We start from the raw sequence: 14,108 nt of genomic DNA on the forward strand, positions 1-14,108 counted from the left end.
CAGCGGAGAGCTCTTCCACCCCCCCCCCCCCCCCCCCCCACAAACTTTATGGAGCTCTCGGTGAAGCTTCATTGTGTACATGCGCAGAAGCGACGCATACTGAGTCAAAATAGTGATGGTTGTAAACGAGCAAAGTGGCAGCATTGCAGCTCTTGTCAGAATAAAGTATGTTATTGTTTTATTCATTGCGATTCAAATGGGAAAAATCTGATTCAGTATTTTTTTTTTTCTATAGGGGGGCCTGAATCAATAAGAATCACTTCTGATACGTTCGTAGATTTAAGAAAACAGTAATAATGTAATTAAACAGAAAGTAAATAAAACAGTTATTACATAATGATTAACTCATTGCTGCTCTTTCGGTTGTGTGTGACTTGGCCACTGGGTGGCAGTATAATAGTCATGCAGACAAACGAGTGTTTAACTCAACTACTGTAAGTCACTCATTCTTAGTCATTTTTCACAAATGACAAGAATATATGCCACTAAGTATTGCACAGTGGACGTCTGCTTAGCACATCTGTCTCACAGTTCTGAGGACCCGGTTTCAAATCTGGCTTCACCTGTATGGGGTTTGCATGTTCTCCCTGTGCCTGCGTGGGTTTTCTCCGGGTACTCCGGTTTCCTCCTACATAGCAAAAACATCCATGGTAGGTTAATTGAAGACTCTAAATTGCCCGTAGGTGTGAATGTGAGTGCAAATGGTTGTTTGTTTATATGTGCCCTGCGATTGGCTGGTGGCCAGTTCAGGGTGTACCCCGCCTCTCGCCCGAAGATAGCTGTGATAGGCTCCAGCACACCTGCGACCCTAGTGAGGATAAGCGATACGGAAAATTGATGAATGGTTAGTTAGTTTTGTTTTTGTTTTTTTTCCCAGGGTGAAAAATGACATTGACTAGCAATGAAAAGACCTTTGTGCTTTTTTTGAGAAATTGGTTTTAAAACCTATATAATATGTTGTTGGACTTAAGATGAATAAAAAAAATATTTTTCAATGCCAAGCCTGTTTAATTGTGTTTTCCTAGAACGTGTAATTGCTCAGATATTCATATTTTAAACAGTGTCACATTTTTGGGGAACACCGTGTATTTTGGTGCAAATCCAGATAAAGTTTCTTCATATTTCTTAACATTATAATTTTGAACATTTTGCACGAATCCTCGTGACAAAATATAAGCAGATGGAGGAGATAGATGTGAAGTTTGACTTTGATCAATAAGTTTCAATATTGTTCTGCGTTCTTCCTAAGAGTCATTCTAATTGTGTTGTTTTTACTTATCATGTTAATATACCAAACCTCTTTGTTTTCCACCAGAACATGCAAATTACTTTGGTACGGATGAAAAGCTGGGTCCCGTGGCCGTGAGCATCCGCAGGGAGAAACTAGACGACACCAAAGATCTGAAGGACCAGTATCAGTACCGCCTGATCGTGAGAACCAGCGAGGTACGTTCTCTTTTCTACTACAGGCAGTCTTCAGTTTACAATAGAGTTCCGTTCCCAAATTTGTAAAGCACGTGAGTCGGAACATGTCGTAGTCTATTACTAACCTATGCTAACGCAGTAGTTGTAATTTCAGTAAATATTTGAAGAACCAATATAACCAATCAAATAAAAAACAGTATGGCTTTAACTGACTGTGTTCTTGTGCCACATGAACATGTATTCTTTCGCAGATTTGTAAACTAGTTAATTGCATGCAGTTTGTAACTGAAATGTTGTACAGTGGTGTGAAAAAGTTTGTCCCCTTCCTGATTTCTTTTTTTTTTTTCTTTTTTTTTTTTTTTTTTTATTAAAAACCTAATCTGTGTGGAAAAAGTGATTACCTCCCTAATCCTAATAACTGGTTGGACCACCCTTTGCAGCAACAACTGCAATCAAGCATTTGCGATAACTTGCAAAGAGTCTCTTACAGTGCTGTGGAGGAATATTGGCCCTTTACATCTTTGAATTCAGCCACATTAGAGGGTTTTCGAGTATTAACCACCTTTTTAAGGTCATGCCACAGCATCTCAATAGGATTCAGGTCAGGACTTTGACTAGGCCACTCCAAAGTCTTTAGAAATGGCTTTATAACCTTTTCTACACTGATAGATCTCAATCACTTTCTTTCTCATTTGTTCCTGAATTTCTTTTGCTCTGGGGATGATGTCTAGCTTTTGAGGATGTTTTGGTCGACTTCACTTTGTCAGGCATGTCCTATTTAAATGATTTCTTGATTGAGAACAGGTGTGGCAGTATCAGGCCTGGGTGTGGCTAAAGAAATTGAACTCGGGTATGATAAACCACAGTTATGTTTTAATAGGGGGGGGGGGGGGGATCACTTTTCTGCAGAGGTCCATCTCTGTTTGGATTTTTTTTCTCCCTTAATAATAAAAACCGAAACTGCATTTTGTGTTTACTTGTCTTGTCTTTGACTAACTAAATTTGTTTGATTATGTGAAACATTTAAGGGCAACAAACATGCAAAAAAGAAATCAGGAAGGGGGGCAAACACTTGTACAAGGTACCTAATTGGCTCACTATGGCTATAGTTGTTATTGCCGCTTTTTTATTGGCAAAAGGCAGGTACTACGAGGTCAGCCAGGGTTTCAAGCGTGCAGAGTCAATACCATAAGGTGACGTACAGTAAATGACTGCTGGGTGCTCATTGTTTGAGCAGATTTGTTTAGTTAGGCTGCAGCAACACATTACAACATGACAAAAATAAACATGCTAACACTAACCCGTCACTGTACCTTAGGTCTGGAGGCTGCAGTAATAAACTCCATTGTGTCCACTTTGCTAAAGCAGTCAATTTTCTGTTGTTAAAGCTATCAGACTCCTCTAAAAATATGTGTCCCCTTACGCTGCCCAACAGAACACATGCCTAAAAGTAAATACAGGAGAACATCATTCTCTTCCACGTTTGTTGTTTTTAGCCTGTCTTGTCTGATCTGTTTAATGTCTTGTGGGTTTTGGAGTTTGCCACATTACAAGTGGGAAAACGACAGCTCTAGATTGAGACAAGTAGAGTCGTGATACATATGTACACATACATGTCCTCATTAGGGTAATAGTTGAGCTGGAACCTATCCCAGCTGACTTTGGGATGAGAGGGGAGATACACCCTGTACTGGTTGCCAGTCATTCGCAGGGCACATATAGACAAATAATCATTCACACTCAAATTCACACCTATTTGACAATTTACAGTCTTGTAGTCTACTGAGAAATGAGAGCGTACAGTTACAATGAAAACATGGAAAAACAGCAAACTGTACTGCAAACGAGACACATGATGAACGGATCACCCACTTACATATTTTGTAATCACAATGTTCTTTTGCCATGTCAGTTTTCTAAACAACCTGTCGGACTGTGTCACAGTCATCCCAGAATCAGTGTGTTGTCCATATAGCCGCTGTTGTGTTTTTTTTAGCTGGATTACATGGCTGCCTGGGCTCATCACCTTAGCTCCGCTACAACAATGGAGCCGCTTCGCCGTCTAAGTACACAGAGCTCCAATTGCTGCAAGGCCTGCTGTTCCCACACTGACGCATGCACGCGCGTGCACGCACACACAAACAAAGAGAGAGAGATTGCAGACTTTATTCTCTTCGACTCGAGGCGCAGCTGCTCTCAGACATCCATCCGATTTTAGTTCGCCATTTAATTCACAGTGCAGCAGCGCTGATGCAGCATGGTGGGCAGACTTCCTCTTTTTGCCCTTGCTTGCTCCCACCTACCAATGTTCACATGCATTCAACCCTCTGAGCTAAGTTCCAGAGCCTCATGTGAGCGAGCCCGCAGTACATTTTTCAAGAGCATGTGTTTGGGTTTGCATGTGTTGAGCAGCAGCAACTCTGCCCTCAAGTGAAATCTATCTCAGGATTTTTATAGCCTTAATGTGTTGAAGCAGGTCAATTTCCCTCGTGGGGGAGCAGCCCGCAACTGAGTGGAATATTAATTCACAATACACCTGGATCTTATTTAAAAAAAAAAAATAAAACAAATTAAAACTCCACACTCATGCTTCAAATCTGTGTGTGACCAAGAGGAAAAATGTTGCTTCAGGCCCGCAGGGTTATGAGCAGTTGTCAGGCCATCCGTCATCCGATGGACCCACTTTAAGCTTCCAGGCTACTAATCATCATCCTTTAGCTCCTCGTGTTTTGAGGTGCAGCTGCCTGTACTCACTACATATAACATGCAGGGATCGATATGGCCATCCCAATTTCATAACATCTTGTTACTCTTGCCTTCGCACGTTCAACGTAGGCATCCATCAAAATGAAAGGTAAATTGTCAATTTCGCCAAATACAACAGAAAATAGATTTTGCATTTATTAAACAACAACGTGTGCATGTGAGGTGCATGTTGGTTTGTTGTTTACTTGGGGTGTATAATGTATATATTATATATGACTGTGAGGCTTGAGGTGTGTGGCTTTTAAAGGTGGGTGGGGCTTGGCCTGGTGAGAGACGTGCGAGTCAGTGAATGAGAGTGGAGATATGCCTGGAGATATGGCTGGTTTGCACTCAGGTTAGCAGCTAGCTGGTGACTGGCTAACCATCCCATAAAAAATCTATCCATTTTCTATAGCGCTTGTCTTCATTAGGTTCCGTGGTTGTGTTTGAGCCTATCCCAGCTGACTTTAGGTCCTTGAATCAGTTGCCAGCCAATTGCAGGGCACAAGAGAACAAAACAAGCAATCACGCACATTCACAGAAGAAAGAAAACAAAAAAAGAAAATGTAGGGTCTTCAATGAACTGAGTAAACGGACTGCACCTATGTAGCGCTTTATCTACACCATAACAGTGCTTAAAGTCAATAACATTTAATATTTGGCGGCATAAACCTTACTTCCAATAACTGCATCAAGCCTGCGACCCATTGACTTCACCAGACTGTTGCATTCTTCATTTGAAATGCTTTTTTCAGGCCTTTACTGCAGCCTCTTTCAGTTCTTGTTTGTTTCTGGGGGGTTCTCCCTGCAGTCTCCTCTTCAGGAGGTGAAATGCATGCTCTATTGGGTTAACGTCCGGTGATTAACTTGGTCAGTCTAAGACCTTCCACTTTTTCCCCCTGATTAAGTTTTTTTTGTGTTGGCAGTTTGTTTTGGGTTATTGTCTTGTTGCATAATGCAGCTTCTCCCGATTAGTTTGGATGCATTTTTCTGTAAATTGCCAGACAAAATGGTTACGTAGACTTCAGAATTAATTCTGCTGTTACCATCATGACTTGCATCATAAATAATGACTAATGAGCCCGTTCCAGAAGCAGCCATGCAAGCTCAAGCCATGACATTACCTCCACCATGCTTCACGGAGGACCTTCTGTGTTTTCGATCATAAGCAGACCCTTTCTTTCTCCATACTTCGGCCTTTCCATCACTTTGGTAGAGGTTAATCTTGGTCTCATCAGTCCAGAAATCTTTGTTCCAAAACGTTTGTGGCTCATCTCTTCTTTGCAAAATTCAATCTGCCGTTCCGATTCTTTTTGCTGATGAGTTGTTTGCATCTTGTGGTATGGCCTGTGTAGTTCTTCTTTTGAAGTCTTCTTCGAACACTGGATTGTGATACCTTCACCCCTGCCCTCTACAGGTTGGCAAACAATTTTGTCTGGCAATTTAAACAAAAATGGATACAAAGTAATCTGGAGAGGCTTCATCATGCAACAAGACAATGACCCAAAGCACACTGCCAACACAACAAAGGACTTCATCAGTGAAAGGTCTTAGACTGGCCATGTCAATCACTGGACCTTAACCCAATAGAGCATTTTACCTCCGGAAAAGGAGACTGAAAGGGAGAAACCCCCAGAAAAAACAAGAACTGAAAGAGGCTGCAGTAAAGGCCTGGAAAAGCATTTCAAATGAAAAATGCAAGTCTGGTGAAGTCAATGGGTCGCAGGCTTGATGCAGTTATTGCAAGTAAGGGTTATGCCACCAAATATTAAATGCTATTCACTTTAAATTAATTTAATAATGTATGTTCCAATACTCCAATTTGCTCACTTGAAAAATGGGTGGCTTCAAACAAAAGGTGCTCTCTCCTGAGTTGTTTAACATATCTCGATGTGAATACCATGAAATGAAAGCTGGAATTCTGAACTTTTGTCTCATATTCATCTTTTGATCTGAAACCCAAATGTCTTCAGTATACAACAAAAACAAAGGAATTGACCTTGCCGTTCCAATACTTTTGGAGGGGACTGTACATGTTTTGTAATGTTACCACTACACCAGCATCTTGGCCCTTGAATAAGATGTTATAAAAAATGTTTATTAATCCATTAATTGATACTTTTCCCAGTTTATGTCTGTCAAGCACATAATTCATTGCAGGTTGTTGTATGGTTAAGAGGTTGTTTCCAGTTCATCAGTCTGCAGGCCAGACAACAGGTGAATGTAATAATGGAGTTTTTCCCCCTCGTCCCTGAAATTTTTCCTCTGTGTGATAAGAAAAATATGAAAGTATGCGGGGTCATTTCCTGTACTCTTTCCCACGCACACAGCTGGTGACACTGCGAGGGTCCATCTTGGAGGACGGGGTGGCCTCGACGGGGAGGCATGGCACGGTGCGTGGCCTGCCCCTCAAGGAGGTCCTGGAGCAGGTGGTCCCTGAACTCAGCGTCTCATGTTTGAGACTTGCGGTCGGCACTCCTAAGGTCACGGAGCAGCTTCTTAAGCTGGATGAACAAGGGGTTAGTGTACCCAAAAATACTGTCAATGTAACAACTGCTGATGTTCTAAAGCGCACCAACTTTATATCAAACAAAAGGAGACAAATGGTGTTCTTGGTTAGTTTGTGTAAAGCCATTATATCACTCAAGTGCAAAGTACAGTATTGGGTTGAACTGCAAGCCTGAGGGTGTGGTGTGTTTGTGCTTGAGTGTACAGTATACCAAAAGCATTAATGTTTAGCCATTTTATCTGGCCTTTTATTAAGCAGAAGATGAATTGCAAATGCATTTTTTAAAACTGCTCCTTTCTTGACAAGAATAAACCTTCAAGCATCTCCACAGAGTTGTGAATGTAAATATAGTGGTGCCTTGTGATACGAGTGACTCCACTTATTAGTTTTTCGAGGAACGTTCGACTTTTTTTTTTAGTTTTTGTTTTAGTTTTTTTGCTTTGATTTGCGAGCGCAGACATGAGGTACGAGCGCAGTATGGTGGCAGTGTCTCAACTTTCTTGACAACAAGCAACAGTTTGGCAGATACAATGAGTGAATAATTATTCTAGCGCTTTATTTTCACTCCCCGTTGAGGTTTACTATCAAACTTAACATAAAACAAAGAATAAAACAAACACATAGCTTAGCCTTTAATTCAGCTAGCGTAATGCTAAATACAATCTAGGTTGCCGTGCTGTAACCCTTTAAGCAACAGCTTGAAGTCAAGCGGTGCAGCAACACGTATAGACAGACAATATAACATCCATCCATCAATTTTCCGAGCCGCTTCTCCTCACTAGGGTCGCGGGCATGCTGGAGCCTATCCCAGCTATCATCGGGCAGGAGGCGGGGTACACCCTGAACTGGTTGCCAGCCAATCGCAGGGCACATACAAATAAAGAACCATTCGCACTCACATTCACACCTACGGGCAATGTAAAGTCCACAATTCATGCATGTTTTTGGGATGTGGGAGGAAACCCACGCAGGCACGGGGAGAACATGCAAACTCCACACAGGCGGGGCCGGGGATTGAACCCAGGTCCTCAGAACTGTGAGGCTGACGCTCTAACCAGTCGGCCACCGTGCCGCCGACAATATAACAGTACTGTCAAATTCTTTACCTTTGCACGACTAATATTAGTTCCGTACTGATGAGCTGGAGGAGTTGAGATGTCTCTATTAATAGACAGTATATCCACCTGTCTGTCTTATAATGCCCCCAGGTGGCCAAAGTGGACACACCAGAAGGAACAGCACAATGGTCATTCAAGTGATGCAGTGTGACCAAAACTAATTAATTATTTTTAAGTCTATTTAATCGTAATTACTGTGTTTTTACAATGTGCAATATTATGGAGTCATATTACTCCTCATTAAAATACACATTACAATTTTGTTTTTTTTCGTATTTTAGATACGAGCATGGTCACAGAATAAATTAAGTTCACATCTCAAGGCACCACTGTATTTATTTCATGCTTTCAGTTTGTTTGCTGCATGAGCATTTACATTATCCACAAATGCCTTCCTAGTTAAGTCAGAAGCACAAGGTGGGTGTTCTGCTGTGCCGCGCGGGCCAGAGCACCGAGGAGGAGATGTACAACAATGAGGGGGCGTCGCCCGCCTTCTCGGCCTTCCTGGAGCTGTTGGGCGAGCAGGTGCTCCTTAAAGGTTTCAGCAAATACGCCGCACAGCTCGACACAAAGAGTGAGTACCCGGAAGAAATACCAGTATAGCCAATGAAACAAGTGAACACACCCTTCGCAGGCATCATCCTTGGAATGACATTTATAAAATTGCCTTAATGCAATCATTTAACAACAATTTACACTGCTTCCTTGTTACTGCAGCTGATTCTACCGGCACCCACTCCCTGTACACCGCTTACCAGGGCTATGAAGTCATGTTCCACATATCCACCATGCTGCCATACATGCCCAACAACCCACAGCAGGTAATAGTTTGTAGTGTTTCATTGTCAAGATAAAATGTCCATCTATCACAATCCTTTGCAGCTGCCCAAACCCTTTCCACGTCTAAATAGCAGTTTTCATTGTTTTTATTACACTCCTGCTCACCATTATTGGCACCCCTTCATTTTTTGCATAACCTGTGTAATATCTTCAGAAATAAATGGAAATATGCCAAACATATCTTTTAAGTGGAGGTCCAAAATAATTTAACAAAGAGAATTTTTTTCAACTTAGATATTGTAATTTCAAAGAGAAGAAAAATTCTGGAAAAAGCATGTGCAGCAATATGGCCCTCCTCAATATTTGGTTGCACACCCTTTGGCAGCAATGACAACCTCCAAACGTTTCTTGTATCCATCAATAAGCTTTTTGTACTTCTCAAGTGGTATTTTCTCCCACTCTTCCTTTGTTTCCAATTTCTTCAACCTCTTGAACATTTGCAGGGTTCTTTCCCCCAATGGCAGATTTCAGCTCCCCCCAAAGATTTTCAATTGGATTGAGATGACGACTCATTACTGGCCACTTTAAAAGAGTCATTTCTTTTCATTTTCAACCATTCTTGTGTGCTTTTGGATGTGTGCTTTGGGTCTTTGTCTTGCTGGAGGACCCATGATCTTCGCTTCAAACCAAGTTTTCTTACACTGGGTAAGACATTTCGCACTTGTTAGTTTTCTTATTTAATGATACCTGTGAAACAGTCAAGGCCTTTACTATCAAATATAACAAAGCAGCCCCCACAGCATTATGGATCCTCCACCATGCTTGTTTGTTGGCAGGGTATTCTTTTCCCTAAAGGCTTCATTGCGCCGTCTGTAAACATACTGTTTGTGTGCATTGCTAAAAAGCTGCATTTTATAGTTTTATCTTTCCTTAAAATATTATTCATCATTTGCTCTTTCGTATCAAATGCAAGTTCTCTATAGAAAAATGTTGTTTCACTTAGTCACTTCACTCATTTTCTTCAGGAGATATTCCACATTTACCGGTAATACTGAAACTTGATGGGTGCCTATAATGCTGAGCAGGACTGTATATGTGACAAGCTCCCCCCCCCTTTGGTTCTTTAACTTTTTGAACTTGGACCAGCCAGGACTTTTTTCTTCGTATTTTATTTTGTAACAATTCCATTTGGTGTAAAAATAGATTTTGATAGCCTTCAGGCTTGAACAGCATAATGGAGAAGGGATTTGTTTTCTTCCTTAATATCTTCCCAAATGACTGTTACTTGATTACTTCCCCTACAGTCACTTTAAACATGTTTGTTTTGTTGTTATTTACAGCTGATAAGATTTTGAGTTTGAAATATGTCAATTATTGCAGTTAGTCACAGGATCTTGGTGAATTTATAAACTGATTTTGATTATAAACTTAACACAGTAAATAATTAACCCCAGTCTATCCATCTACCCATCCATTTTCTCTATACTTCTTATTCTCTAAAACAATTGGACTGTACTTATTGTACATGTTTAATGATTTATAAAAAGCTTAAAGAAGCCTACCAATTTAAAAAGTTAGGAATGCACTTTGACTGCTTCTTTTTTGTTCAAACAAGCTTTTCGTTTTCAACAGCCGGCTGTACACTTGGATAAATGGCACAATATCTCCATCCAGAGGCTTCCACAGTGCAGTAGCACATTCACGTTACTCAGTCAGACCTGTAGGTGGTAGCATATGACATGTTAAAATGATCAACAGTGGGTGAAGAGATGCTGCAAAGTTTCATTTGAAACAGTGGAGGAAAAAAATAGATTGTAGAGATTTTCTTTAAATAAAAATTTTAAATAACATGCATTTTAGATTGTGAAAATGAAAGGAAATCTGATTTAAATGGTAAATGGACTGCACTTATATAGTGCTTTATCTACACTATCACAGTGCCCAAAGCGCTCTACAAAGCTTCACAGTCATTATTAACATATACAGATATAATCATCCATAATAATTATGTAAAAATACAGATAAGGTGTCGTCGTAAAAATCTCAAAAAGAGCAGCGTTATTGAGTAAAGGATGCTCCTGCTTATGTGTATCTGTAGCCAAACAGGCTGCATTACATAATTGCCACTTTTACACTTCCATCAGCAGATGGAAGAGGGGCTTGTCAAGCATCGCCCCACAGACACAGCCTGGATGCAGCGCCATGTCACATACACAGACAGCTAGACACAAATAGCCAACACAGAAAGTGGAAAAACAAATTACATAAAGAGCTGTTGTATGGGGAACCATCTTCAAGTCCTTTCCTACCCATGGAAGTTTGTCATGAAAATATTCTGCATTTTTGTGCCACGTTATTAATTTCTAATGTCCTGTCTTCTCTTCAGCTTCTAAGAAAGAGGCACATTGGGAACGACATTGTCACTATCATCTTTCAGGAGCCGGGAGCATTGCCGTTCACCCCTCAGAATATTCGCTCACACTTCCAGCACGTTTTTGTCATTGTCCGTGTACACAACCCCTGTTCGGAAAACACCTGCTACAGGTAAAATTTTCTACAATAGTCTATAGTATAATGTTTCCCTCTTATAGTGGCCGGGAGTATTTATTTACTCACCTGCACTGATTACATGGCATCTATCAGGAAATTGTTTTTAGGGGGAGGCCTTTTCAATAAATTAGAATTAACAGATAAAGTTAATTTCAGTAGTTCAGTTCAAAAAGTGGAACTGTACGACACAGATTCATTAAAAACATGTACCAGTACTATAAAACTATGAAATGCTTTTCAGTTGGCCAATTCCTACCTTATTCTTACTATTCTCACCTATTTATATACTAAAAATCATTTTAATTATTTAATATGTTTGTAGTATCAGATTTCTTGAAATGGTGAATTTGGAGAATTTTGTCAGCTGTAAGCTGTAATCATCAAAATGATGATAATAATATCGTGGAATATTGCAATCTGTGTGTAGTGAATCTCTAAAATAAGATATTTAAATGTATTTATAGGTGTACCTTTATTTGCACAAATGTGTTTTGATAGTAATAAATAAACATAACAATACTCACAGCCACATATTCTTTATCTTCTGTGGAAAAACAACTAACATAATCCATTTTACTAAATCACCTACAATTGTTGTGAAACTGTCTGTATGACTGTATTGTACTGCCATCCGGTGGCCATGTCACACACATACCATCTTTAGAAGGTATGAATAAATAGGTATAAATATAATCTTTAGATTTTATTTAATTTTGTTCTTACGTAATGTTTAAATAAAATCTAATATGATAGAGGATTATTTGAAAAACACCTTACACATTTGTTTGTGTTCTTTTGTGTTTTGAATTACAAGTGTGGTCACGGAACAAATTAAATTCATATCTGAGACACCGCCCACTGTAATAATATTTTGCATTCTATATTGTATTACGGCCTCTTTGGCTGATTAAATGTAGATTTTCCTTCAGTAATTCCTGGGGGGGAAATTCATCATATTGAAACAAATGGTACCTAGCAATTATTTGGGTCACGCCATCTAATAGAACGGAGGCCAATATTTGACGGCTTATGATATTGAGACCTCGACCTCTCCACCTTCTTCTTCCCTCAGTGTTGCTGTCACAAGAATGAAGGATGTGCCTCCTTTTGGCCCACCCATCCCGAGCAGCGTCACCTTCCGAGACTCGGACACTTTTCGGAACTTCCTGCTGGCCAAAATCATCAACGCGGAAAATGCGGCGCACAAGTCTGAGAAGTTCCACACCATGGCGACCCGGACGAGGCAGGAATACCTGCGCGACCTGGCCGAGAACTACGTCAGTAGCACCCCCATGGACTCCACCGGCAAACTGAACAACCTCATCTCCCTGGCATCAAAAAAACGTGAGCGCTCAAAAGCACGAGACGTGGCTGAGTTAGGGGCTGCTGGGGCCGTCGCATGGAGGGTCCTGGCCCAGGACTTTAGTGGCGGTGGTGCTGAGCTCCCCTGCGCCCTGGGATTTTCTGCCGAATACATCCTGTTGATGGACTGCTCCACCAAAGAGGTAGTGTTCAACTGCTTCTGCGCCGACGTGATCGGCTGGACTGCTGAGCGCTTGGCCTTGAAGATCTTCTACGGCAGAGGCGACCACATTGCCGTGCGGGTGCCTGAGGGCTGTGCACAGGACATCAGGGAAATGGTCCAGAGATTGAAGGTGAGGAATATTTCTGTAAACTTGGCTGGAACTACAGTTAGTGTAACATGACTATTACCCCAGATGTCCTGAAAAATCATGTAGATACAAAATGTACTTATTGAAGCAGAATAATGGGGTAAAAAGCAAGTATTGGTGATAAATACATATATATATATATATATATATATATATATATATATATAGTCTACACTGAATGGAAGATGCAGTATTGTTTCAGCATTTTGTTGCAGTGGAGTTTTAATAATAATACAGTAGGTTTTCTAACATCACTTTGATGTCAGGCAGAAACACCGTATGGCCAGATATGGTCAGTTTCATATTTTTTCACAAATCGATGCTTTTGGTCTCTCCCCACATTGTTTATTTGTATGCATTATGAACCAATTTATACTGTTGAAAATAGCTTGAGAAAAAAATTACTCTTGAACTGGCTGAGAAGTGTTGTAAAACTCCACACCCTCTTGTGGGGGTCGTGCAGCATTATATCGCCTTAAGATTGAATGTGTGGAGGTTTTTTAGACAGTAACGAGTGAGGGGTTTGGTCTGAGCAACATGGACGGCTGGAGCCAGCAACGTATCCTTTCATTTTAATTAAGGACATCGTATTAAATTAGTGTTTTTTTTTAGCATATTAAATTCACAATTTAACAAGATTTCGAGGTGGTGTTGTTGATGATGGTGCATAATGGTAAATGACAGCAATATAATGTATAATATCGACTTGAAAGATGGAGTGTTTGGTAAGCAAGAGGGTGTTTTTTTTTATTCCTGAAAAAGTTGTGATTTTGGAGATGCAAGGATTCCGACCCACGGTGACAATAAATAAATAATAAACAGAAAGCATAAATAACGTTAATCCTCCAAAATCAAAATCCCCTGAAGTAATGTAGTTTAGAATTGGACCAACGTGGACAATCATCCATTTCCTACTTTTGTGTTTTGAAGTTAGATGAAAATGGAGGTTGACCAGGCAGTATTATAATTGTGTGACTTTCATTATGTTCCACTATCAGTGTTTCCCACAGGATCAGAATCTATTCGCAGTGGTGGGCACCCGCCTCTTCACTGGAGCATTGAATTTGAAAAAATATTTCTTAAAAAAATATTGCAAAGCCTTTTCAGAATTCAAGTCCACAGGATCGTGTCCATTAACAGATACTTTTAATCAGGCGGCCAGGTCTTCTCCTTGTAAGCGATTGTGGAGGGCTGTTTTCATCCAGGGATTAATTGAAAGATAATTGTCAAAACTGCACCCATAAAAACAAGTTTCAACGATTGTTTTGACCATAAAATGATGGGCAAATGCAATGTAGATTTTTTTTT

General features: G+C 40.3%; 1 protein-coding gene across 18 annotated transcripts in view; it reads left to right on the top strand.

The window, feature by feature from the left end:
* sipa1l3 (signal-induced proliferation-associated 1 like 3) overlaps positions 1-14,108 on the top strand; it is a 112,598-nt gene that overhangs the window by 62,348 nt on the left and 36,142 nt on the right. For all 18 annotated transcript variants that reach the window (XR_009789922.1, XR_009789923.1, XR_009789924.1 and 15 more), the window contains 6 exons: positions 1,316-1,446; positions 6,501-6,689; positions 8,197-8,371; positions 8,515-8,618; positions 10,964-11,121; positions 12,200-12,782. Coding sequence is in view for 15 of the 18 variants with exons in the window: in XM_061783237.1 (XP_061639221.1) it covers positions 1,316-1,446; positions 6,501-6,689; positions 8,197-8,371; positions 8,515-8,618; positions 10,964-11,121; positions 12,200-12,782 (1,340 nt within the window). In the remaining 3 variants the exon portion in view is untranslated. The remainder of the gene's footprint in view (positions 1-1,315; positions 1,447-6,500; positions 6,690-8,196; positions 8,372-8,514; positions 8,619-10,963; positions 11,122-12,199; positions 12,783-14,108) is intronic.

Source organism: Phyllopteryx taeniolatus, chromosome 8 (genome assembly GCF_024500385.1).
Source record: "Phyllopteryx taeniolatus isolate TA_2022b chromosome 8, UOR_Ptae_1.2, whole genome shotgun sequence".
Lineage (NCBI taxonomy): Eukaryota > Metazoa > Chordata > Actinopteri > Syngnathiformes > Syngnathidae > Phyllopteryx > Phyllopteryx taeniolatus.